The sequence below is a fragment of the Echinops telfairi genome, unplaced genomic scaffold, assembly GCF_000313985.2.
Source record: "Echinops telfairi isolate 266 unplaced genomic scaffold, ASM31398v2 ScPeMD7_5592;HRSCAF=6446, whole genome shotgun sequence".
Classification (NCBI taxonomy): domain Eukaryota; kingdom Metazoa; phylum Chordata; class Mammalia; order Afrosoricida; family Tenrecidae; genus Echinops; species Echinops telfairi.
The window spans coordinates 2,932,299-2,956,195 of NW_022109491.1; the positions used below are offsets into that span (position 1 = coordinate 2,932,299).

General features: G+C 45.5%; 1 protein-coding gene across 1 annotated transcript in view; it reads right to left on the reverse strand.

Annotated features, from left to right (window-relative positions):
• Nucleotides 1–23,897, reverse strand: part of DOK5 (docking protein 5) — a 227,814-nt gene that overhangs the window by 117,052 nt on the left and 86,865 nt on the right. Inside the window, exons 3-5 of the mRNA XM_045295480.1 lie at nucleotides 11,920–12,034; nucleotides 11,716–11,835; nucleotides 7,635–7,824 (exon numbers count right to left, since the gene is read on the reverse strand). Of these exons, the coding sequence (XP_045151415.1) occupies nucleotides 7,635–7,824; nucleotides 11,716–11,835; nucleotides 11,920–12,034 (425 nt within the window). The remainder of the gene's footprint in view (nucleotides 1–7,634; nucleotides 7,825–11,715; nucleotides 11,836–11,919; nucleotides 12,035–23,897) is intronic.

Consider the following 23,897-nt stretch of genomic DNA (forward strand, 5'->3'; position numbering starts at 1 on the left):
ACTGGCTCGATGCAATCCTTTACCCCAGATTTATGATTCCATTCAAGGCCTTCAACCTCTCCAGGCCTGTTTATTCTCCTAGTGTTTCTGAGGCTGTAACTTTTTATAGGAACAGACAGCCTCATCTTTTTCCCAAGGGGCTGCTGGTGGGTTTCTAACTCTGACCTTGAGTTTAATAGCCAAATGCCTAACCCACAGTGCCACCCGGGCTTCTGTCCATTAAGGTTGAGTGGAGACAGGTTTCTTTGGAGGGTAGAAGCGAATGATCTTTTCTGATTTCATGCAGGCCTCCCGTGCGGAACTATTCATTACAAGCATGCATTATGTTATAAAGAAACTTATTTTAGATGAATACTAATGAAGAGTGAAGATTCATATAAATGGCATAATTGCGGTCTATTTTATAGCAAATGAAGAGAACTTCTGTCCCCCTTAGCAAACCTGTTTCAGAGATCCAGCACATTTATATTAAGATTTCTTTCATCAACATGGTCTGGAGAATGAACAAAGTACATTATATTTGTTCATTTCTTCCCATTCATTAATAAACATGAGTATGTACTCTATAGGAGTCCTGGTACTGCTGTCTGGTAATCATTGGACTGCTAATTGCAAGGCGAAGGTTCAAACCCACCAGCAGCTCTTTGAGAGAAAGATGAGGCTATCTGTTTTGATAAAGATTTATATTCCTGGGGACCTTGTATGAGGTCAATGTGAGTAGGAATCGACTCGGTGAGTTGGTTTGGATGTTTGCACTATGTACTTTATAGGAAGGAAGCCTGGGGGTGTAATAGGTTATGAGTTGGCCTGCAGTTCAAACCCTCCAGTTGCTCCAAGGGAGAAAAATGAGGCTAAATGCTCCCCAAAAGATGTACTGCCTCAGGAATCCTTCCGTGGCAATAGGGTGGCTTTATAAAACATCCTGAAACAAGATATTACTAAGCAGCTTCTAATCCTAGAGCCCTGGTGATGTAGTGGTTACACATTGGGCTTCAATCCACATTGTCAGCAGTTCAAAATCACCACCAGCTCTATGGGAGAAAGACTGAGCTGTCTATCCCGTAAGACTGAGCTGTCTTGGAAACCCACAGGGGGTCGCTACAGGTCAGCATCGACTCCATCGCTTTGAAAATCAGGAAAACACACAGAGAAATGGTCAAAGATTTATATTGGACACACAATCACTTTATTTGTAAACTTGCCAATTAGGGGAAGAAGCAAGGCCATTGTCTGGTGTGAACTCTTCACCATCTAGGCTGGTTTCTAGGGCGAGATAGGCGTGAAACAAGAGATCTTGTTTCCATGGCTCTTCAGCTGTCTTCATATCAAAAAAGAAAAGAAAACCGCCTTTTTGCGTTCCAGGACAAGTATTTGTCTACACAATTCTGATTTTCACAAATGCTTAGCACCTCCAGCACCTTCCCTTACAACGACGTCCAGCACGGGAGAGTCCCTCTGCGGCTGGGAAGCAGAGGCACCCATGTGCAGTAATTATTTAGAACGCTCTGCTGAATGTCACCTGAGTGCCTCACGATCCTGCAGGTGGGCCGACCAGGGTATTCATTTAAATCAGTCAGGAGGGAAGGTGGAGGCTGACAGGAGGCATGCTAACTCAGCAGCCAGCTGTAAAATAGACCGGGAGACGTCCTGGACACCTGGCACCTTGCTCTACACAAGAACATTTCTAGAAGGTTCCACAGGGAGTGGGGGATGTCACTGCAGTCAGCGCTTCCTGTCAATGGCATCTTCCCATGAAAAGCCAGAGCCCTGGCCCTCTGATGGCTTTCCCTAAGGTTCCAGGGTTTTGATGTGGAAAGAAACAAACATCAGACAAGAATAACTTCCAATGAAATAGGGATGGGCTCTCGGCTTCCATAACAAAGGATTCTATCTCCAGAGGCAATTAGAGGGATGACTGAATTTTCTTCCACATGTATTTCTACTCTGCGTTTCCTCAAGTGGGGAGGGGCAAGTGGAGATGTGGCCAGTGTGGCTTATGGTGGTAGGCGGAGGAGAAAAGAAAAATCGTCACTAGAAGATGCTGCTGACCTAGGAGCTCAATATCGCTGCCCAGGAGAGCTGAATGAGTCTTGCTGGGTTTACCTACACTCCACCCTGGAAGGCAAAGAGGAGCTTCCAGAATCAAAGGCAGCCACGCACCATCTATACATCGATACTCCTCTCTTGTGGCTCTTTCATTCTGCCAGCATTATTGCAAATCTGTGACTTACTTGAATGCCTCCCTCAGACTGAAGCAGCTTAAATGGTAAGAGCGAAGACTAGGCTGGAGACAACCAGGTGGGACTATGGCTAAGCGAAGGCTTCGAGTCAGGTGGAAATAGTTCAATCAGACAGAATGGAGCCTCCCCATCTCACAGTTACCAGATCTCCTGCATGCAGGACCCTGATCTGAGTAGAAAACAGGCAACAAGCTCTGGTAATGCAGCAGATCACGCATTGGAATGTTAACTGCAAGGTCAGTGGTTCAAACATACCAGTCGATCTCTGGGAGAAAGACTTAAGATTTTCTGCTTCCTTAAAGATTTACAGCCTCTGATACCCTAAGGAGCAGTCTTACTGCGTCCAATGGGGTCACTATGAGTCCTAGTGGCATTGAGGTTGGTTTTTGCCTTTGGTTTAGGAAATAGGCAAAAGTGCTTTGCTCAAAGATGGTAGCCCAATGGGCAGCATTGAATGTGCACCAGCTGACATATTTGGGTGGGGGACCACTGTCTACTTCCTACTCAGGTCAAAGTCCCACATGCTAGAGATTTGGTTATTATGCAACGTGTACATTCTGTCAGTCATTACTGAACCATTAGGAACTTGTTTGAAGCTCTGGATTAAACCCTGGGTTGTAAACCAAAAGGCGGATGGTTACAGAATGGCATGAAACACTACCAGCGTTCTGGTAAGACCCTGCAAAATGGTTTGGCTGCCCCATAGGGTTTTCAAGGCTTTTGGGAAAAAGATGCGGCTGTCTGCTGCCCTAAGATTTACAGTCTTGGAAACCCTTTACAAGGTCACCTTTGATTTCACAGCAGAATGTTTGCTTTGGTTTTTCATGTGACTTGGAATCAACTCAATAGTAGTGGGTGAGGTCGAGGGCCTTCATAAGCAGACTACCACAACTTTTTCGCCTGGAGAGCTGCTGAGACTGACTCACTGACCTTGTAGTTAGCAGACTGTGACCCTTCCGAAGCAGCTCATCCTACAAGGCGTCTTGTAGCTCTGACATAGCGCCTCATGGGCTGGTTCTACTGGGTGAAGTGGGCCGTTGAGCAGGAAATACACTCTGTTCTAACACTCGTAGTGATGACAGGTGAGTAGAACTTTGCCCAAGGTCTTTGGAAAGAGGAGTCCCGAGTCTAGAGGGCATTCTATGATGATAGCATTGCAGACTCACGTGGGCTATGGGGAAAAGATTTGCCTAGAGATTTCACTCCTGTCCACTTATTGATGTGAGAGGAGAAAATTATATTAGTTAATATGAAACTGACTTGTTTTGAACACATCCAAAAATAGCCATGGCAAAAAAAACGATCTTCACTAATAAAGCAAGGCAGATAGGAAACCTTCACGCTTGGAGGAACACGAATGATCTTATTATCCTGAGCATCTTGATGGTAACTATAAAAATTCCTCTTTATTTGAGTTTCAGGCAAAATATAAAATAGTCATATTACCTTGGGTTTAACTCTGACTGCGTTCTGCAAACCCAAGTCCTGGCTCAAATCATCTGAGTAGCCTATCAAAAAGCTCCTTAAGAGGAGCATTGTGTGCCCAGCACTGTTCGATATCTTCTGTGTGCCTTAATGTTTTTAACTGGAACAGCTGAGACGTGGCTCAGCTCCACTTAGAAATGATCCTCAAGGAAGTTGAGCCCATTGGCAAATGAAAAGGAGAAATTAGGACCCAGGGTGTCTCTGACCTAGAACCCTGACCTTTTCCTTTCGATCTCTCAAACTCACGTTTGCACCAACACCCACAAAACAGGACTACAGAGTAGGGGTGTTGTTCTCGGGGTCCCACAATATTGAGAGCTCTCCATCGTGCAAAAAGAGCTGTGGTTATTACAACTAATGGTATGACATATTCTTGGATAAGAGACCCCCACAGGTCAGACCATAAAGGGGTCATAAAACTCATTGAATGAAATTCTTTCATTTCCCAAGTCGGTACTTTATGGCTCTTCGCCAACGACCATTGGGAAGTTTCTGAAATTTATGGCTTCAATATATCCATACTTCGCTTCCCCTATTCTTTTCACCTGAGCTACTTCAGGATCGCCTGCATCCACACCTCCCCGCTCGATCCTACTGTACACAATGCAGGAAGTGCCCTTCAGAAGCCATGCCGCCCATGCCCACAGGCAATATTCAGAAGGCTGTTGTTATTGTTTGTCATCAGGTCAATTCCAGCTCATGTCACAGACCCCTGTGACAGTGTAGAACTGACCCATGGGCTTTTCTTGGCTGCCATCTTTCCAGAAGCAGATCTCCAGGCTTCGCTCCTGCAGAGCCCCTGGGTGGGTTCCGATCACTATGCTCCCCGTTAGCTGCTGAGTATATCACCACTGTGCCCAACCCCAGACCCACATATGCCTGCTGAAAAGTCTCTGGGTTCCTGCAGCACTTAGGGGAAATAGAAAGTCTTTCAAATAGTCTCTTCGCTCCTCAGCTGTTCTCCTCCATCCCCAATGAGTAAAGGTAGTGTTTGCCTCCTGCTGAGTAGATTCGTTTTCTACCTGGAAGATGAATGAGATCAATTCAAAGGCAGTCTCAACGACTCCTGAGATGCTACAGACATTGGCTGCGGTTTAAGCCCTCAGGTAGCATTGTCAAAAACCCTCTTCTTTTTCTATTATGATTTCTTATAGACAGTAAATACAAAATAAAAGAACAATGTTAATATCTGAATTAGTACTGCCCAAAGAAGACCCGCAAAGTCCTGATCTATGCTCATTTCTCTTACACATGAATGTAGAATGTAGGAGATGGTGTACAGTCTATACAAAGGTCTACTTCCATTATAAAATTGAGGCGCGCTGGTGGCCTAGTAAGTTACATGTTGGGCTGCTAACCTCAAGGTCAGAGTTGGAAACCACCAGGCGCTCCATGGGAGAAAGGTGGAACTTTCTAATTCCCTAAGGAGCTCAAGTCTTTGCAAACCACAGGGCAGTTCTCTTCTGTCCCAGAGGATTGTGCCGGGTCAGAACCAGCCTGATGGCACTGAGTCTGAGCTGTGAGTTTTATAAAGATTTCCAAGGTCTACCTTTCACTGGTTTCAATTAACTCATCAATAATTTCTGAGACCCAAAGGGGAAAATATGCCCACCATGGAAAATGAATTCTTAATCTGCCTAGGAAGATTTTTTTGCTTTTTTTTCCTCTCTAAGGATAATAAAGAAATGATTCCAACAAAATTAGAACATGGCCCTGCACATTAAAGTTTTATTTTTCAATATGATAACCTTTGAATTCTCGGAGAGATCCACCCGGTTATTCTCTTTCTATTCCCAGGACTGGAAAACGAAGCAGATCAGAACAGAACTGGATGGGAGAGAGGAATTCAAAACCTTCCAGGACACTTAGAGGCAAGCCACATGGATCAGCCTTTGGAAAAGTGGACTGTGAGTCATTGGACATTGCTTTAAATGGGCTGGACAGGGAATTGGGGGCAAGATTTGACTGCTTTATGCCCTTGTGATGGCTCAGGCCACCCATCAACGTGTTAGGATTCTCCGTGGTTTGGCAGGCACCCTGTGATGTGATGTGATGTGATGTGATGTGATGTGATGTGATGTGATGTGATGTGATGTCATGTGATGTGATGTGATGTGATGTGAGCGACCCATCAGCAGTACAGGGGGGAGTTAGTTCCCTTGGGTGGGGGGTTGTGTGTGGCCTGCCTGCAGCACATAAGCGGATGTTCTGACAAAGCTCGTGGCCCTCTGGACACCACGCTCTTCTGGTCACTGGCCCGCGCATCCGGGACTCGCCAACTCCACCCTTGCCTGAGCTGCCCTTTGCGTGAAGTAAATCTCTCTTGCTTGCTTTATACATCAAGGTGCCCTGGTGCTGCTGGGCTGCTAACCACAAGGTCAACAGCTCAACTCCAGCGGCCTTTTGTGGGAGAGAGATGAGGCTTTCTCTTCCAGTGAAGATGAGCACCCTCGGCGACCCGCAGAGACAGCTCGGCTCTACCCTCTAGGCTTCCAGAGTCTGAATGGACTTGTCCATGGCAGTGAGGTTTAGATTTTTTAGGCCCCTTTGGTAGGCCCCACGGGATTGCCTCTTGAAAGAGCCCATCCTAAGACAGCGCACATGCATGATGAGAATGTCCATTTTGGAATGTCCATTTTGCCTCACCTTATAGCAAACATTGTCTTCTTGTCAGAAAGGACCATTCATTTGATAAAAAACAGTAGACGTTTTCTGTTTTAAACTTGACCATGACACTAGGTCGTACACAGAAGGACGTATGTTTCCTACAGTTTCCAGAAGGCCAACCCATTGCTGCACAGTCCATTCGGACACAGAACAGCCCAGTAGGAGGGAGCAGAACTGCCCCGTCGGGTTTCTGAGGCTGTCGGTCTTCCCGGAAGCAGGCAGCCTCCTCATTCTCTCACGGAACAGCTGGTGGGTTCGAACTGACAACTTCCATCATAGTGGCACCAGAGTCCCTTGTCTTACATTCAGCCACTGTGACTTCTAAAGCACAGCGTTCATCTGGGGCGGGAGAGTCTACATTCTGAAGGAGGGGCAAGGGAGAACAAAGCAATGGAGATACTTAGTACACTTCTCCCCTGCCACTGCCCACCGCCACCCCCCGGCCAGGTAAACTTGTAATAGAGACAGGTGTAAGTCCTGACAAAAAGCATGTTTTAAGGTGAACTTTCTCAGTCTTCCTGTCACTCATTCAACTGTGATCCACGTGTCAAGAACCCAATGGCCAGCAACTGCCAAAATGCTATCAATAATCCACTGTCCGCAGCTTGGATGAGAAAATATAGATTAGCCATATACAAATCGACTACCAACCAAGATGCTGGCCTTTGTTCAGTTTGATCCAGGAAATAAATCACCACGCCCAGCACCTTTGGGTTGCTTCTGACATATAGCATCCTTTTACAGAGCATTTCCCATATTGTAAATCTTCATAAGAGCAGATAGCCTCATTTTTCTGCAGAAGAGCAGGTGGTGGGGTTGAACCATCAACCTTTCAGTTCGCAGTTCAATGCTTACCTGACAGTGCCACCAGGGTTCTGATCTACTAGATAGATAGATGTTTTTAAAAACATTTTTTTCTACCTAGTTTAGTTTCAGCTTGTAGCCTGAAACCAAACCGTGTAATGAAAATTCATACCACCTCCGTGAAACATTACAATCCTCCATGGGGGGGTGGCAGTGGGGAGCTTGTTGAATAGATGAATATTTTGCTACACCTTTAGCATTGCACAATCCTAACTCTGACTTTTCAAAAACTTGCTTTGGGTTGGAATGCAGGTAGGAAACTGTCTTTCGATGAAGGTAAAGCTAGAGGAGAAACTAGAAAAGCAAAATTTAAAAATGGGGGAGGGGAGCAGGTAGGGGTGTACAAAAAAACCCAGGAAAAGCCACCATTGAACTCACCTCCCCGCCTCAAATGTGAACCACGTGGCATCGCGTCCATACCGCCGCAGGGCGCTTAGCGGCCAGGAGATGAGTTTGACTCTGGGGTTCTGGGTGTCCCAAAGACAGATATGCTCATAGGTGATCTGCAAGGCACACTCGCCGTGTACATCGAACTTGGGAGATGGCATCAAATACACATTGAATCTCTCTGGGAGGAAAGCAGAAGGTTAGGCTCCAGTCTCCAGGAAGAAGGCATCAAAGACCTTGTAGGAACCCAGAGGCATTTAAAACAACCCATGAAGGCATGTCTCTCTACATTGTGGCTGCACCTATCAGACAGACACATGCACCTGTCTCTTAAGTGGCCAGGCCCAGAACAACCATGTTTCATCACAACCCCTAGGAAACCAGGCTAAAAATAAGCTCTGGGGATGGGGGTGAGGGGAACAGTCTGACTGCCGGTTTGCATTAAGCATGATTTGCACCACCAAAGGCCATTTTTAGAATTTTCTTATTTGCATAAGAAAAAAAAAACCTTTGTATGTCAATAAAAGACTAAAGTGGTAAAACCATTCAAAGCTATTTTTTCCCGTTAAGCACAAGTTAATTACACCCCTCCCTGTGTTCACAAAAGACGCAGGTGGGAAATAAGGATGTGCCGGTTTTGTGATTTTTAAGCTATGTTGATCAATTTGTAATTTTTATAGTGGCATAAAAAACCGATGTCACAAAGGATTTCAATAAGAGTTCACACTCATACTGCACACTTAAGTTGAGCCACTGTGTGGGGTTAAGGGCAACGGGGGCAGATTTGAGCGCATTCTTAACAGAGAAGGTTTTGCTAGTCAAATTCTGGAAGGAAGTGGCCATTTCCTTTATTTAGATGATGCATTCATTTTTTACCAAGATTGTCCTAAATACATTGGTTTTATTTTATTACTGCACCCACGTACCATCCTCACAGTGACCCCCAGGTAAGGCTCCTAGAAAATGCATTCATTTAAGACATTACAGAGGGAAAAATCTGCATGTTAAATTTAGAACTAAAATAGTATTCATGTAGCACACTCATATGTGCCTACCTGACATTATGGTTAATTGATGAAATCTCATGAAAATTTAGTGTTGCAGGAAAATTTAACATTAGTGGCCTTCTAAATTCATTATTTTGATATTAAGATAATGATATCAGAATCTTCAAATGGGAGGTTGAAAATAGTATTTAGAAAATATATTCAGGCGCCTACTAATCAAAATTTCTAAATTACGTTCGGTGCCTAGTGACAATATATGTGCTGCCTACTCGGAACTATTGGGGGAGGAATATGGGACTTTCGACTCCCATAAAGAGTTCAGTCTCGGAAACCCCCAGGGGCAGTTCTACTCTGCCCTACAGGGTCACTCTCTAGGAGTCGGCTTGGACTGGATGACAGGGAGTAACTACTGGAAAAGCCCCGGTGGCATACTGGGTTTTATGTTGGGGTGCTAACTGTGAGGCTAACAGTTCAAAATCATCAGCCCCTCCAAAGAGGAAAGATGAGGCTGTCTACCCCCATTACGAGTTGTAGTCTTGGAAACCCACAGGGGGAGTTCTACTTTGTCCTATGGGATCACCATGAGTTGGAAGTGAGTTCAAATTCAAGTAACTATGGATGGAGCCCTGGTGGAGTAGCGGGTTTCGAGTTGGGCTGCTTCACCTCAAGGTCAGCTGTTTGAATCCACCAGGTGTGGTGGGGGAGGAAGATGAGACGTTCTACTCCCATAAAAAGTGATCATCTCAGAAACCCACAGGGACAGCTCTGCACTGCCCTACAGGGTGGCCATGAGTCAGAATGGACTCAGTGGCAGTGAGGGCTTTTGTTTGTTTGTTTGTTTGTTTGTTTGTTCTTGTAATAAGTATTATTTTGAAAGTATATTTCTAATGGACCAAACTTCTCCACCAAGTGTGAAAGACTGGCTTCATTAAGTAAAATGGAAACAGAGACCTTGACCAATCTCTTTGCTTCCACCATCTATCCGTCTACCTGGCTCAAGAACAACAGCGGTCTGGGGAAGGGTGACAGTGATCCACCCGAATCACACTTCACTGGAAGTTAAACAAGGGGAGAGTTCTAACGTGCCTTAAATGAGGAAATTGAATTTCATAACCTGAGCATTCCTTTGCTACTAGATGCTGTGATTCCCACTTGACCAAAGAGGAAGGGAAGGCACAGCCAATGGGCTTGGGCGAGCTGACACCATGATGAGAGTCGTCTTTGATTCTGTCTGGGACACTAACAGGACAGTCTCACAAACGTGAGTCGTGGGAATAAATGCAGGTCGGCACGTTTTCGGCTAAAAACAAAACCCGTCATGTTTCCTTCTGTAGGTGTGGCATCACTGTGGTGAACACCATGGGTGTGCCCTCAGGGACACTGCGGTGTAGTGGGCCATGTATTGGAGAAGTTGCTGATGGCTTGGTGATATGACCTTGGATAAATGAATTAACCTCTCTGTAGTTCAATTTCACAGTCTGCAAAGAGTCCCTCAGGATCAGCCAGTGCTTCGAGGTCACGGTGCATAACCTGTCCATGGAGATGGATTATGGCCGATATGGTGCATCCAAATTGTCTCAGGCCATAAACGTGTCAAGAAGACATAGTTCCCATCGGGCAGGAGAGCTTCTTTTTTTTTTAACTAACAATTGGAGAGTGTTCCCATGCAAAGGTCAGTACAATTCTACCTCTGCAGTGTTTCTAATCAAGCCAGCTGACCCCTGAGCCCCCTTCAGCGGGGATGTGTCCTCAACGGTCAAGTCCAATTGGTGGAAACTGAACCCCGTGGCCCAGCCTACCCTGTCACAAGCCCAGCTGTTTGCAGGCAAAGGAATGGTTTCTCACCTGCAGCCTCCTACTGGGAACCAACGCTGAGGTTTCCCAGTGCTCAGGAATATGTTGATTATGGTTATTTTTAAAGGATGTATTCCTGGCTTGAGGGTTTAGTTCAAATAGTTGGCTTAAGTGTTAGGGTAGAAACAACAACAACAAAACTCAGATTTAACACTTGTGGAAACGTTTCCTGAAGTTTGGTTTCTATCAAAAGCATGGGACGCTTACAATAAATATTTTAAATAAAAAAGGCAAGAACAAAGAAAAGAAAGCATTATACTCTTGAGGACAGGAGTTCTTCGTTTTCCGCGAAACCAGAATTCGAGATTCCAAGGAGCCGGAGGAGGCCCCCCCCTCCTGCCCCGAAGGGAACACCCTGCAAGGAGCTTTGAACCTTGAGCCTTGAGAAAATTGGTTTCTTAATAGTCACCTTAAAGTCAAGCGATAGTCAACAGTAGTGAAACACAAAGCTTTGGGTATTGTGCTCGCTTTGTAGAATCATGTACAGTTTTGAAAGCAGAAATTCCCAAGTTCAGACGAGAAGCTGTGTTTCAGGGTAAACTGATAGTACTCCTATGTAAACACACTTCTGGCCTGTCTCTATGACAACGCATCATGCCTAACGATAAGCTGTAGTGTAAGAGCCTGTATATATTTTTCTCCTTTGGACATTTTGGGCTTCCCAGTCAGAATGTGACCCTGGTTTGAAATTGTGTTTTCAAGAAGCTTCAATTTGTTTATATTATTAGCTTAATGGGAATTGGGGGAGGGCATTGGCACTATAAAATCCACACGTTGCAAACAAAAGTCAAGGGCATAGTCTAAAAGTGAATACTCTAGCTAGCTATTGGAATAAAAGCAAACTCTTTATCCCCTCTAAACTTCAGTTTCTCCCTCTGTCCAATGGAAGTCATCGCACTTACCACACAGGGTTACTGTACACATGAAAAAGCGATAGAAGGCAAAGCGTTTACTACAAGAACGAGCCTAGCATCCTACTTGATATCATTCATGTAGATCTGCCCATATTTCATGGTGAAGTAATACTAAGAATTTAAGTTACTAAATGTGAACTCAAGTTGTGGGTGGAATTAAAGATCTTATTTCCTTCTATCTTCATATATTTTTACAACTTCAGAATTTCAACATTGTAGATGCCTCCAGTTCTATGGTATGGTTGGAGGCACAGACAGTACAACAGGAAAGAAAAAGATGGAATTTTCTTTACATACCACTCTGCTCTCTCTCCACCCCAGTGGCCAGTAAGTCGGGCTCTCCGAGGCTGATGTCATTGATCCGAGTCCCTATACACTCCACCTGGAGGACTTTGCACCACTCATCAGCCTCAAGATCTGCAGGAATGGCCAAAAGATTAGCCCGTGTGCACAGCACCTGTCTGAGAGCCCATTCAAACTCTCCCTTGGCCTCGGACAAACCTGATTCACAAGCAAAGGTCTTAGAGGTATCATCGTTGAAATAAATCCCAATGGCGTGCTTCTTGGTGCTCTTCGGCAACCGCGCTACATTCTTCACATGGTTGAGTTCCGTCACCTGAAAAGCAAAGAATGGGAAGTTTTGACCACACGCCCACCAGCATGGATGAAGGTGTGCCAAAGAAGGCTTGGCACACACCACAGGAGAACCCAACACTATGGAAAACGGTCTCTGTCGTCTCAAAGCTGGGAATCATTTCAGTGAATTCGGTGCCATCCTTCATGTAGGTCGGGGAAACCTGGCAAAGCACCGTTCGTTATTACATCTTCTAAAGCATAGCAAGTCGCTAAAACCAAACTCCATCCGCTGCCATCAAATCCACACCTATTCTGCCTCAGAGAAACTCCACAGGGTTTCTGAGACTGTAAATGCAGAGCAGAGGGCTCATCTAGCTTGTGAACATTATTAAGTAGTACAGATTTGTCTGCTACTCAAAGTTTGCTGGGCTCCAAGTTTCATGATGTTGATGTTGGGTACCACTGATGTATAACAATCCCAAGTAACAGAGTAGGACTGGCCCGAAGGGTTTTCTTGACTATAATCATTATGGGAGCAGATGGTATTCCCATAGGTATCCCTCCCACAGAAGTGCTGGATGGGTTGAAACTATCAACCTTGTGGTTACCAGTCGAGCCCTTAACTGATGAGTTTCCAAGCCTCCTTCAGCCTGTCAAAGCCCCCAAATATCCTATCACTTCTGCATAACCTTGGTGAAGTGTTCGTTTCAAATGGTTGACCTTCTTTGGTTAGCAACCGAACCCTTAGGAGAACAGAAGAGAGAGGGTTCCAATTCCTAACCAAATTATCACCATCTCTTGTCCATCCGAGATGGAGTCAGAAACTTAAAACACAGCCCCTCATTCTAGATCCGAGTCATCTATCAGGGGGGTTCTAAAAACTCCTGGAAAAATGGAATTTAAAGACAATGGAACTTTTCCACGAACTTTTTGAAGCCCCTTCATACTCTAGTATGGAGAACCCATGGGGAATTTGATTTGTACATGACACCCCCCCCCCTTTCTCTGATGTCAGATAGATAGCTCTTGCCTAAAAGCACGAATACCTGAAAGACGTTTACTTGTGTCTTGATGGCTAGGCACAGGCACTTGACTGTTTGGATCCTAACATTCTAGAACACTTCATGGTGCTCATTCAGAAGCTGTACATGGATCAAAAGGCAGCTGCTCAAACAGAACAATGGAATACAGCATGGCTTAAAATCAGGAAAGGTGTGTGACAGGGCTGTATCCTTTGACCATATGTATTCAATCTCTATGCTGAGCCAGTAGACTCATATAATCACTAGACTGCATGAAGAAGAATGTGGCATCAGGGCCAGAGGAAGGCGTATTAACAACCTTTGATATGCAGAAGACACCACCATGTTACCAAGAAGGCTTGGAGCACTTGCTGCTGCAAACCAAAGTAGCTGCCACACTAAGCTCACACATCCCAATAACGGTGAGGATGGTGCAAGACCCGGCTGTATTTTGTTCCGTTGTACCTACAGGGTCTCCATGGTGTGGAACCCACTCAGTGACACCTCACAACTCTCCAACCGAGTCCTAGCTTTGCAATGGTTATAGAGAACCTCCTTCAGAGTCAAGGGGTGTTCAGGAGGTCAAGGTCTTCAGGGAAGACATGTCTCCATCAGACTTTCTCTTCTGTATTTCTTCCACAGTCCTTCGGGCCCTGTTAACTCTTTTGTGTTGCCCCTTGCACAAAAGGCTTTGGCTCATTGTGCTGGTTTCTGAACTGCCTGGCCTTCCAGTCACTGAAATCCGAATTCCATGCTGCATTTGAGGCCGGTGGTAGTTGGGTCTTGTGTGAGGGAAGGCGTATGTGGCTTTAGGGCAGAGTATTTACAAGATAAATAGGCCTTTCACACTGACAAGTTTAACCTCCCAGTCGTCTAACTCTTCTGTGCTATTATACCCCAAAATGGGCCTCCCATCAATCTTTGCCTTCAGTTATGTGGTGAGATTTCCTCCATCTATTATTCTAAATTCAATAAATGCCTGGCTCAAGAAGTAGGTGGGCGAGGAATAAATATCCCCCATGCACATACTAATCTGATCATTTCATTTCCCTGCTACTTAACTTCCATCAGCTATAGTATAAATGCAAATTTCTCAGCATGAACCAGCAGAGCCAGCCCCTCGGAGCTGGCCAAACCAACCTCGCCCGCAGCTCCGTGCCACCCAACTTGTATTCTCACAACGCCGGGTCCCTCAGGGTCGCCCAGATGCAGCAGCAGATTGCTGTTTGCATTGATCTCTTGGCTTGTTTTCAGGCCACCATCTTAAAACAAACCACAGTCATCTCCCCCACAGGACCAACTGGTTGGTCCCTCCACGTCCCAGTTAACGCACTGTTCACACACGAGCCAGACTGATCTGCTCACTATTATAAGTCCAGCATGTCCATGCAATGAGCACAACAAACACTCCCAATGACTTCCCATAGCATGAGGGATGAAAGTCTAAATCCGCAGTGATTCTCAACCTTCCTAGTGCTGCGACCCTCTCATACAGTCCCTCGTGTTGTGGTGATCCCCCAACCACAAAATTATTTTCGTTACTACTTAATCACTGTCATTTTGCTAGGGTTATGAATCGGACGACCCCCGTGAAAGGGTCGTTCGACCCCCAAAGGGGTCATGACCCACAGGTTGAGAACCGCTGCCTCATAGCAACCTTTAAGGCTCTCTGCCCTCCCCCATAGCCAGACTCTTTTCTGTCTCTCTTGGCCCTGCTTCCTATGTTCCAAGCATAGTGACCTTCATTCAACTTCCAGAAGATCCCATGATTCTCCTGGCACAGCGCCTTCCCCCTCTCTCTGTGTGGGGAACAGCACCATAAGACAACACTCCAACTGTGTGCCCACCCACCCGTGCGTAGTGCCCTTATCTAGATAGTCAAGAGGCAATGAGAAGGCAGACGTGTTCCACAAACATCAGCTTCTTCCCATCCCCGCCAACACACGTTACTCAGGGAAAGTGATTTCTATTACTTACAAGGCTACCTGTAAGACAGCAGACGACTGGAAATGGCCTATCGTGAGCAGCTACCTACCAACCCCCAAAGCTGTCAGAGCAGAGTGATGAGTCTTCCTTGCACATCCTATTGTGTGTCGTGGGTGAGAGGCTTATATGGGACCTACCTACTGCCAGTCTCCCCTTGGCTAGGTACATCCACTCAGGTGAACTGTAAGCTTCGGACCCAGAAAACTTCCCTCTCCTCTGCTGCAGACCCCCAACAAGAGACTCATTGTACAGCCATACCTCATCTTTACACACTCCCCGTGTGTGCTGCGATTTGGATTGTGTTTTCGCAAACTGAAGGTTTGTGGCAACCCTCTCTCAAGGGGGCCATTTTTCCAACAGCACATGCTCACATCGGATCTCCCTCCGGGCACATGTTGGTCATTCTCCGAACATTTCAAACTTTCCATGATGCTATTGCACACTTCCTGGACGATGGCAAGCATCAGTCTTATTTGAACTAGGAAACCTAGCGATTCATGTTTCTTTTTATGGCGCCATTGCTTGACTGTGGTGTTCTGGACTGGGACCTGCATGATCTCTGAGGTCAGGCTGTAACTTTTGAAACCCTGCTCACAAAACAGTCGGTCTCGGTGGAGTGTCGGGAGTTGGAAAGGTGGGAGTGATTTGTTCTGAGGCCCATTGAGCCCAGCAGGGAGGAGCAGAGAGAACCAGGGTGCCCTGATGGCCCCCAAAGACTTACTGTTCAAACCTTTCTCACTCTCACTCATCCACGGGTCTCAGCCAAGACCTTGGTTTCCCTCAGACACCCTGCTGGGCCTCTCCCCTCTGGGAGCTGTACCAGAGCTGTACCATCCCGTGACTTTGCTGCCTCTCCTTCTGTCTTCTTGTAAACACTTCGTTTATTTTGATGAAAATATGTCGATCAACGCATGTCCAAATCGTTCCCACAAATGCAGCTCAGTGATGTTGGTTATATATCTCACTTGTTTCTACTCAAACATTTCACCACCGTTAACTGAGACTCACAGCCCAATAAACTTCTCATCTCTGTGTTTGAGTCACTATTGTCAATTTCTGGTGCCCAGGTGGTGCAGTGGGTAAACCCTCAGCTGCTCACCTCAAGGTTATTGGTTCAAACCCACCAGCCACTCTGAGGGTGACAGATACAGCAGTCTGCTTCTATAAAGATCCCGGTCTGGGAAACCTTATGGAGCAGATCTTCTTCTCTCCTACTGGGTACCTATGAGTCAGAACTGACTCGGTGACAATGGGATTGGGATACGGTCAACAATCTTTTTAAAAAGTGCAATACTCAAGATATGCATTCTGGACTGGTAGAGCTAAATTGATGTTTAGCTTAAAGATGAACTCAGGAGAAAGTTTGGTTTAAAGGGCAATCGATTCCAGTTTCTCCACTCCCCATGGTTCTGGTATGGCTGGGATCTTTAGGAAGTTAAAATTCTGTTTCACATTTTTCTCCCTTTTGATCAGGATCCATCTACCATGCATTGATCAGATCAGAAAACTAGTTTCCCTCCTGGTCCTATTATGGCTATATGGGCTTTTGATGTAGTGCTTGCTCAGCTCTATAGAGTATAATCCATAGGCCAGGATCTCACCATTGAGTCTCACACAGATAAACACAGCAAGAACTCAACAGATGCACATGTGTCCAGGACGAGCCCAATCTTGCCCATCATTTTACTTGCCTGGTACTCCTCTGTTGCGTAGAGAATACTTGTGTCTTCTGCTTCTTTTTCTCACTTGTCTTCCAGGGCCCACTTCCTCAAGAAAACTTCCTCCCTTCCCTGTCTTCCCATCTGTGTTGCACAAAGCTTTATTCCACTATCCGTTAATGTGATTTATCTCTCTGTCTAGCTCACAGCTAGACGAGAGTCACCTAGCACTGAATTCTTAATGAACTGAATAGATGAAAAACAATCCTATCCACAGGCAACCTTGACTGAGCCTACCACGCATGCCCTACCCTGTGCTTCACCACTGCGCCTTATGGAGGAGTCCCTAGGCCCCTTGAAACTCATCTCCCATTTGAGGGGCTCCAGTCCCTCAAGGTGGTTTCTCTCAAAGGTAGGAAGAGAAGGCCAGGCTTTATTCCAACCTCCCTACTGAAACATTATATAAGAGTGGACCACCCCGAGCTGAAATACAGCAACCACTTTGAAATATGCCGTCTCATTACACATCCATTAAGGTCAAAGAGGAAGATATAAATCATCTGAATCAGTCAGGAACTGTACGGTGGAATTGCATGAGTCAGAACACAATTACCCATTTTGGAAATTGGTTTAGATAATAAGCAACTCAACACCCCCGCTCTGGGGAGATGAGCATTCATAAAGCGTGCAGGGGGCAGATCTTTCGTGTCTGAGAATAGACCGATTCTATGGCATTAGTCTGTTTCCACAGCAGAACAACTCAACAAGCTCAAGTTCACACACACACACACACACATTTTCAAAAGAGTTGCAATTGATCCTAATTAATAATAAAGTGCACCTCAATATCCTTGCTAGAGTGATACTTATGACAACCGACAGTATTGGCAGGGATCTTTATAAGTCATAAAGCAAGTTATAACACACTTCTTTCTACCACCACACCCCTCTGTAAAGAAGAAAACCAAACAAACTTGATAAATTGATCAGTGGACCTCCCTCTTGACCCAACCTGAATGTTTTCTAGGTGCAAGCATTTCTTGCTTGTTCCATGACAAACATTTATTCCCTGGCTTTTAAAATATTGGTAGTAGTCTTTTCTTTCTCACTCATTACTTGTATTTTTATCTTTCTATTATTATTTTATTCTTTAAAAAAAGAAGAAAACCAAATATCTTAGGTGTCTAGGGCTGCTGAAGCAAACACCACAAGTGGATGGTTTTAAGATAACTTTTTCTCTCTCACACACAGTTTAAGTGAATGGAAGTCCAAATTCAGGTTGGTAACTCTAGAATTAGGCTTTCTCTCTCCATCTGCTATGGCAGAAAACCCTTGTCTCAACATCTGTAGGAACTGAATTCCTTAGAGATCTCTATGTGTTTTGGCATCAATCTTCCTTTGGGTCTAGGAGGTTCTAAGCTCGGGGACCCTAGGTTCAAAGGATACACTCCGGCTCCCAGTAATTCTTGATGGGACTGAGGTCCCTCTTTCTCTGCTTGCTTCTCTCTTTGTGTCTCTTGTAAGATAAAAGGTGATGCACGCCAATCAAAGGGAAACTCCCCTTATGTGGGATCAGGGCTATGGCCAAAAAAAGTGGTGACTTCTCTGATGGTAATGCAGCTCACATCAGTCTCACCTCATTAACATACCAGACATAATCAAATCCTCCTTAACATAACCTACTCCCAGAAAGATGTTTGCGGGTGCTTTATTGACTATGCAAAGGCATTCAATAGCAGGGATCAAAACAAACTATGAATAACACTGAAAACAATGAGAATTCCAGACACTTTCTTGTGTTCATGAGGAACTTATTTGTGGAATAAGGGAATATTACATGGTTTGGAATCATGAAATATTTATATCCAAATTGGATCCTGTCACTGTATTTATTCACTCTGCAGACTGAGCAAGGAACCTGCGAAGTTGAACTATGTGGAAAAGAACACCGCAGGAACACTGGAGGAAGGCTCGTTAGCAACCTTCACTACGCAGACAGGAGAACGTTGCTCGCTGAAAGTGAGTAGGATTTAGACTTAGAGCACTTGCTGGCGAAAATCAAAGACAGCAACCTTCACGATGGATTACAACTCAGTGTAAAAGAAAACCAAAGTCCTTACAACCACATCAACAGACATCACGATAAATGAAGACAAGATCAAAGCTGTCAAGGATTTCATTTTGCTCGGACCCACAGTCAATGTTCATGGAAGCAGCAGTCAAGAAATCAAAATGATGCTTTGTACTGGGCAAATCTATGGCACAAGACCTCTTAAAGTGTTAAAAAGCAAGGATGCCACTTTGAGGACTAAGGTGTGCCTGACCCAAGGGTGGGTATTTTCAATCACCTTGTGTGCATGCCCAAACTGAACAATGAATAAGGGAGCCTGCAGAATGGAAGTATTTGAATTCTAGGATTGGTGAAGACTATTGAAATTACCACGCACTGCCAGAACAAACAAAGCTGTCTTAGAAGAACAGTCAGAATGCTCCTTAGAAGCGAGGATGGAGAAACTTCGTCTCATGAACTTTGGGTGTATTATCAGGAGAGACCACTCCAGGAAAATGACACCGTGCTTGGCAGAGGGTCAGTGGACAAAAGGGAGGCCCTCAGTGAGGTGGATTGGCACAGTGGCAACATCAATGGGCTCAAACACAATAGGAGAGTGCAGAAGTGGGCAGGGTTTTGCTCTGTTGTACCCGGGTTATCATCAGTTGGCACTGACTGATGGCACCTAGCAATAACAGCAACAGCAATAACCCTGCCTTGTCAATCACTAACAGGTTAGGATTCCCAACATCCCCAAATGCAGGATAATCACACAATCTGAGGAATCATAACCCACCCAAGTTGGTGTATATTTTGCGGGAGACAATTTGATCTATGACACTGAGCCAAGTTGTTGCTTTGGGGCACCATCGAGTTGGTTCCAACCCATAGTGACCCTGTGCACAACAGAACAAAACACTGCACAGTCCTGTGCCATCCTCACAACTGTTCCTGTGCTTTGTTGCAACCACGGTGTCAATCCATCTCATGGGCGGTCTTCCTGTGTCTCACGGCTCCTGTCCTTTACCAAGCATGATGTGCTTCTCCAGGGACCAGTCTCTCCTGACACGTCCAAAGGATGCCATCCTTGCCTCTAAGGAGCACTATGGCCATACTTCTTCTCGGACAGACTGGTTTGTCCTCTTAGCGGTCCGTGGTACCTTCAATACTCTTTTCCAGAACCACAATTCAAATGGATCCATTCTTCTTTGGTTTTCCTTATTCATTGTCCAACTTCCTGTGCATAGAAGGGGGTGGAAAATACCATGGCTTGGGTCAGGAGCCCCTCAGTTCTCGAGCCACCACTTGTCCATCAGCTTGTGGTACTGTGCTGGCCTTTCTCTCATGGCCACTGGGTTGGTTCAAAGCCACAGCCTTTGGTTAGTAGCCAAGGTCTTAAGTATCACCAGACCTGTTGCAATCCTGTCAGTACTCAGTACTGCCATCCCTCAGGACTCCCTTAAAGGAGTTGAGCACGGAAGGCTGTGTTTGGAATAACTCCTTCCATTGACCTCATTTTAATTCCTTGCCTTTCTCTTACATCTCAGATCATTTAGAAGTTATTTTCTACCAAGAGCTAAACTTTTGTTTCCTAAGACATCCTTCCTGAGCCTTTGTATTTATGGGCTGTGCTTCTCTCTTGCCGATAGAAGTAAACAGACATGCTGAACTCTGCAGGAATGATGCTTTTTCGCTCTATTTTGAGTCTCGATGGACCCACAGCTATCTCTATGGCATGCCTTTGTGTCCAGAGGCACCGATTCAGCATAATCATGTCCTTGGGGCGTCACAACATTCCAAGAGGGAACTACAGAAACATAGTTCCTCTCTAAGAACTCTGCCTTGCCTGCATGCATTTACCAATTCTAAAGATTCATTCTTTGTCACTTACCTCTTCCTCCCTGTATTGATTTTTAGCATTTATTCTCTGTCAACTATTGTTCTGTACAATGGGGAGAAGGCAAGAGCTAAAAACACACGTATCCTCCCGCAACTTACATTCAGTAGAAGGAACAAGTTAACGCACACGTGTTAGCAGGGCGTGAGAAGGAAGCACTATGAGAATGTGCCCTTGTTGTCATCGTGTGCTGCTGAGTCCACTGCTACGCACAATGACCCCACGAGCCCTCGTCAGGAGCGAGATGTGACTGTCCACTCCCATAAAGATTTAACGCCTGAGAACCTAAAAAGGCAGTTCTACCCTGCCCCATTTGGGGGCCATCAGTCAGAATCAACTCAATGGCAGGGATCGAGTAGAACTACCCCCTGGGGTTTCCCAGACTGCACGCTTCATGGGAGCAGATCTCCAGGTGTCTCATCCTAATGAGCTGCTCGTGGTCTGAAACTGTCAGACCTTCTGTTAGCAGCTGAACAGGTAACTGCTGTGTGTGCAGGGCTGCAGTGTGCAAGGAGTTCGTGTGGGGGCAGGGGAGGGTACTACTTGACTGACGGGGCCGAGGGAATACTATCTCAATGGAGGCATGTGTGCAGTGGCCCCCGAAGAGTACAAGGAATGGACCATGTGACAACTGGGGCTGGCCATTTTCAGACTCTGAGCAAGCTGCGTCAGGACTCTGAGGCAGGAGCTGCATTGTTTGTCAAGGATGGCTTGCCTGTCCCTAGGTACCCTGACTGGTCCACAGAAGCGAGTCCAACATCGACTCCTTCTGCCAGGCTTTAGTTCTCGCCTCGTCTCCCCAACTCTGAAATCATAGCGCTGCAAAATACCCAATTCTAGAAGGACAACTATTGTCTCTCCCTTTTATAAACTGACAAGAAGAGCTGAGTAAGGGCAGTCCATGGGACTTGGTGGTCACCAGGTCCGGGAGGGTGGGAAGCAGGGAAATCACTGGACAGGAAGCAGTGAGTCTCTGTTTCTGGTGATGGGGAATTGGGCGTGAATGACGGGCAACACTGGACTCATGCCATTGAGATCACGAAGCCTTACACCTGAGGAACTTTGAATTGGAAAATGTGCAATTATACCTATTTTTATTTATATATTTTAATTTTAAGTAGCGTTTGAGGCTATGTATGTAGAACCAACGTGACAAGACGGAAAGAGCAAAAACGGCACCCTTTCTACTTCCTTGACTTCTGCTCGTATCAAGCAGCGGGTTCGAAAACTCCCCAAACGACTTTTCTTTTTTTAATTGGAAAAGTTCTCAAGATTGCTGGCAGGCAGCTAAGCAATAAGGAGCCAGAATTCAAAGTAATTATTTTATTCCCATTGACTTTTTTTTTATGTTACCGTATAGTCACAGGCCCAGCCTGGGCTGCTGGCCTCCTGTCCGTGGGCACACTGGGGTCTTCCCGTCTCATACGTTTACTGAAACAAACCAGCCAGGTGAGTTGACCCAAAGCAAAACTCAGCGAAACCTGCCAAAGCTGGAAGCTGTATAAGGCAGAAACTGACCCCAGGAAGAAAAGCTAAATGCATTCTGATAAAATGAACAACAGGAGTAGCAGTGGCTGTCTCCTGTTAGCAGGGAACACTTCTGAGGCCAAGACAAACAAGGCAGACCCATTGAGTCCCGGATCTCACAGTTTCACAGTCGGAAGCAAGTCACAGGAGAGGTGGTACTATTTATGACCAGAAAGTGAATGAGTAACAAATGGCTGAAAAATAGGAAAAACAAGCTTAGCCATCTGTTCCACTAAACATATTATTATGGGGAAAAATTGTTTTTTAATGAAACTAACTTGCATTTTTTTAATAATTCTGTACTAAGCTCAAAGTCCAGGACATAAGCCATTGATTTGAAAGTTGGACCAAACCAAACTCACTGCCCTGGAGTCTTTTCTGACGCATGGCAACCTAGCAGGGTAGAACTACTCATTGGGGTGTCTGAGACTCTCTGCAGGAGTAGAAACCTCATCTTTTTTCCCACAGAGCGGCTGGTGGGTTTGAACTGCTGTCCTTGAGGTTAGTAGCCCAATGCAGAACCACTAAGCCACCAGGAGTAGGAATCCTTCCCATGGCTTCTCAGAGGCAGCAGGTTTCAATTGAATTTGGTAAAGTGTCGGCTCACACCTGGTCTTCCAAAGTTTATCTATCCGAAGGCCGCTTGTGTTCCTTCTGCCTTTCCTCCCACTGTCTCAGTTGCATTTCCCAGGTGAGACAGACAAGGAGGCATTTCGAACCTTGTGACCCAAAGCTGAAATGCACTTGACAATTATGATCAAAAGGACATAACATGAGGATGATGATCGGAAGGACAGAAGACCTGTTGCAACCGGAGATTCAAAGTGAGATCGAGGTACCATTGTTCATTTCTAACAGACGGTTTTGAAAATTAGCTGAAAATAATTCAGAGTCAAAGCTCCTCATTCAACATGCTGCATACATAGAGTTCAATTTTTTTCACTCAGCCTTTTTATCTAAGCTCCATGTTAGAGCAACAGCTGGCCAAGTTGGAGACAATCAAAACAGTGCCTTCTGTTCACTCTCTCGGTTGCTACCTGCCGGTTCCTTCTTCAACAAAATCAAGTGATCCTTCACCCTTCCTCTCACCTTTCCTTCCCTGGGATATTTTTAAGCTTTCTGATGGCAGAAGTCTTTCCCTTGACAGGGAGCTGAGATCTGTAGTCATCAAAGAAGACAAGAAACATTTGTCGGTCTTACCGAAAATGTCAAGAGTAGGAAGTCGGAAAGAACTTGCTTTCCTCCGGATATTGGGTGTTTACTTTCAAAAGCCTGGCTGTCTTCATGCTTAATCTGATATTGGACTTCCTGGAGCCTGTCATTTCTCACAGAAATTATCACGAGTTAAGTCCAAGTTCAAAAGGAGTCCTGGTGGTGCAGTGAATTTCTGGTTGGGCTGCTAACTGAAGGGTCAGCAGTTCAAAATCACCAACTATGTTGTGGGAGAGAGATGAGACTTTCTACTCCTATAAGTAGTTACAGTCTCAGAAACCCACCGGGACATTTCTACTCTGTCCTAGAGAGCCACTGTGAGTCAGAGTCGGCAGGAAGACAACAGATCTGTGGTTTCAGAGGTGAATGAATCCCAAGTCAGCAGGTCAGATGGAGGTGGCTGGAAACTCCCAGGACAGACATGCAATATGGTAGGCCATTATCCCAGGTCCAACAAACCAGAGGTCAATGAGACAGATGCAGAACCCAGACCCAGCTACGCACAAACCAGCTATTCCACTAATACAGAAAGTAGGACATACCCCCCAAGG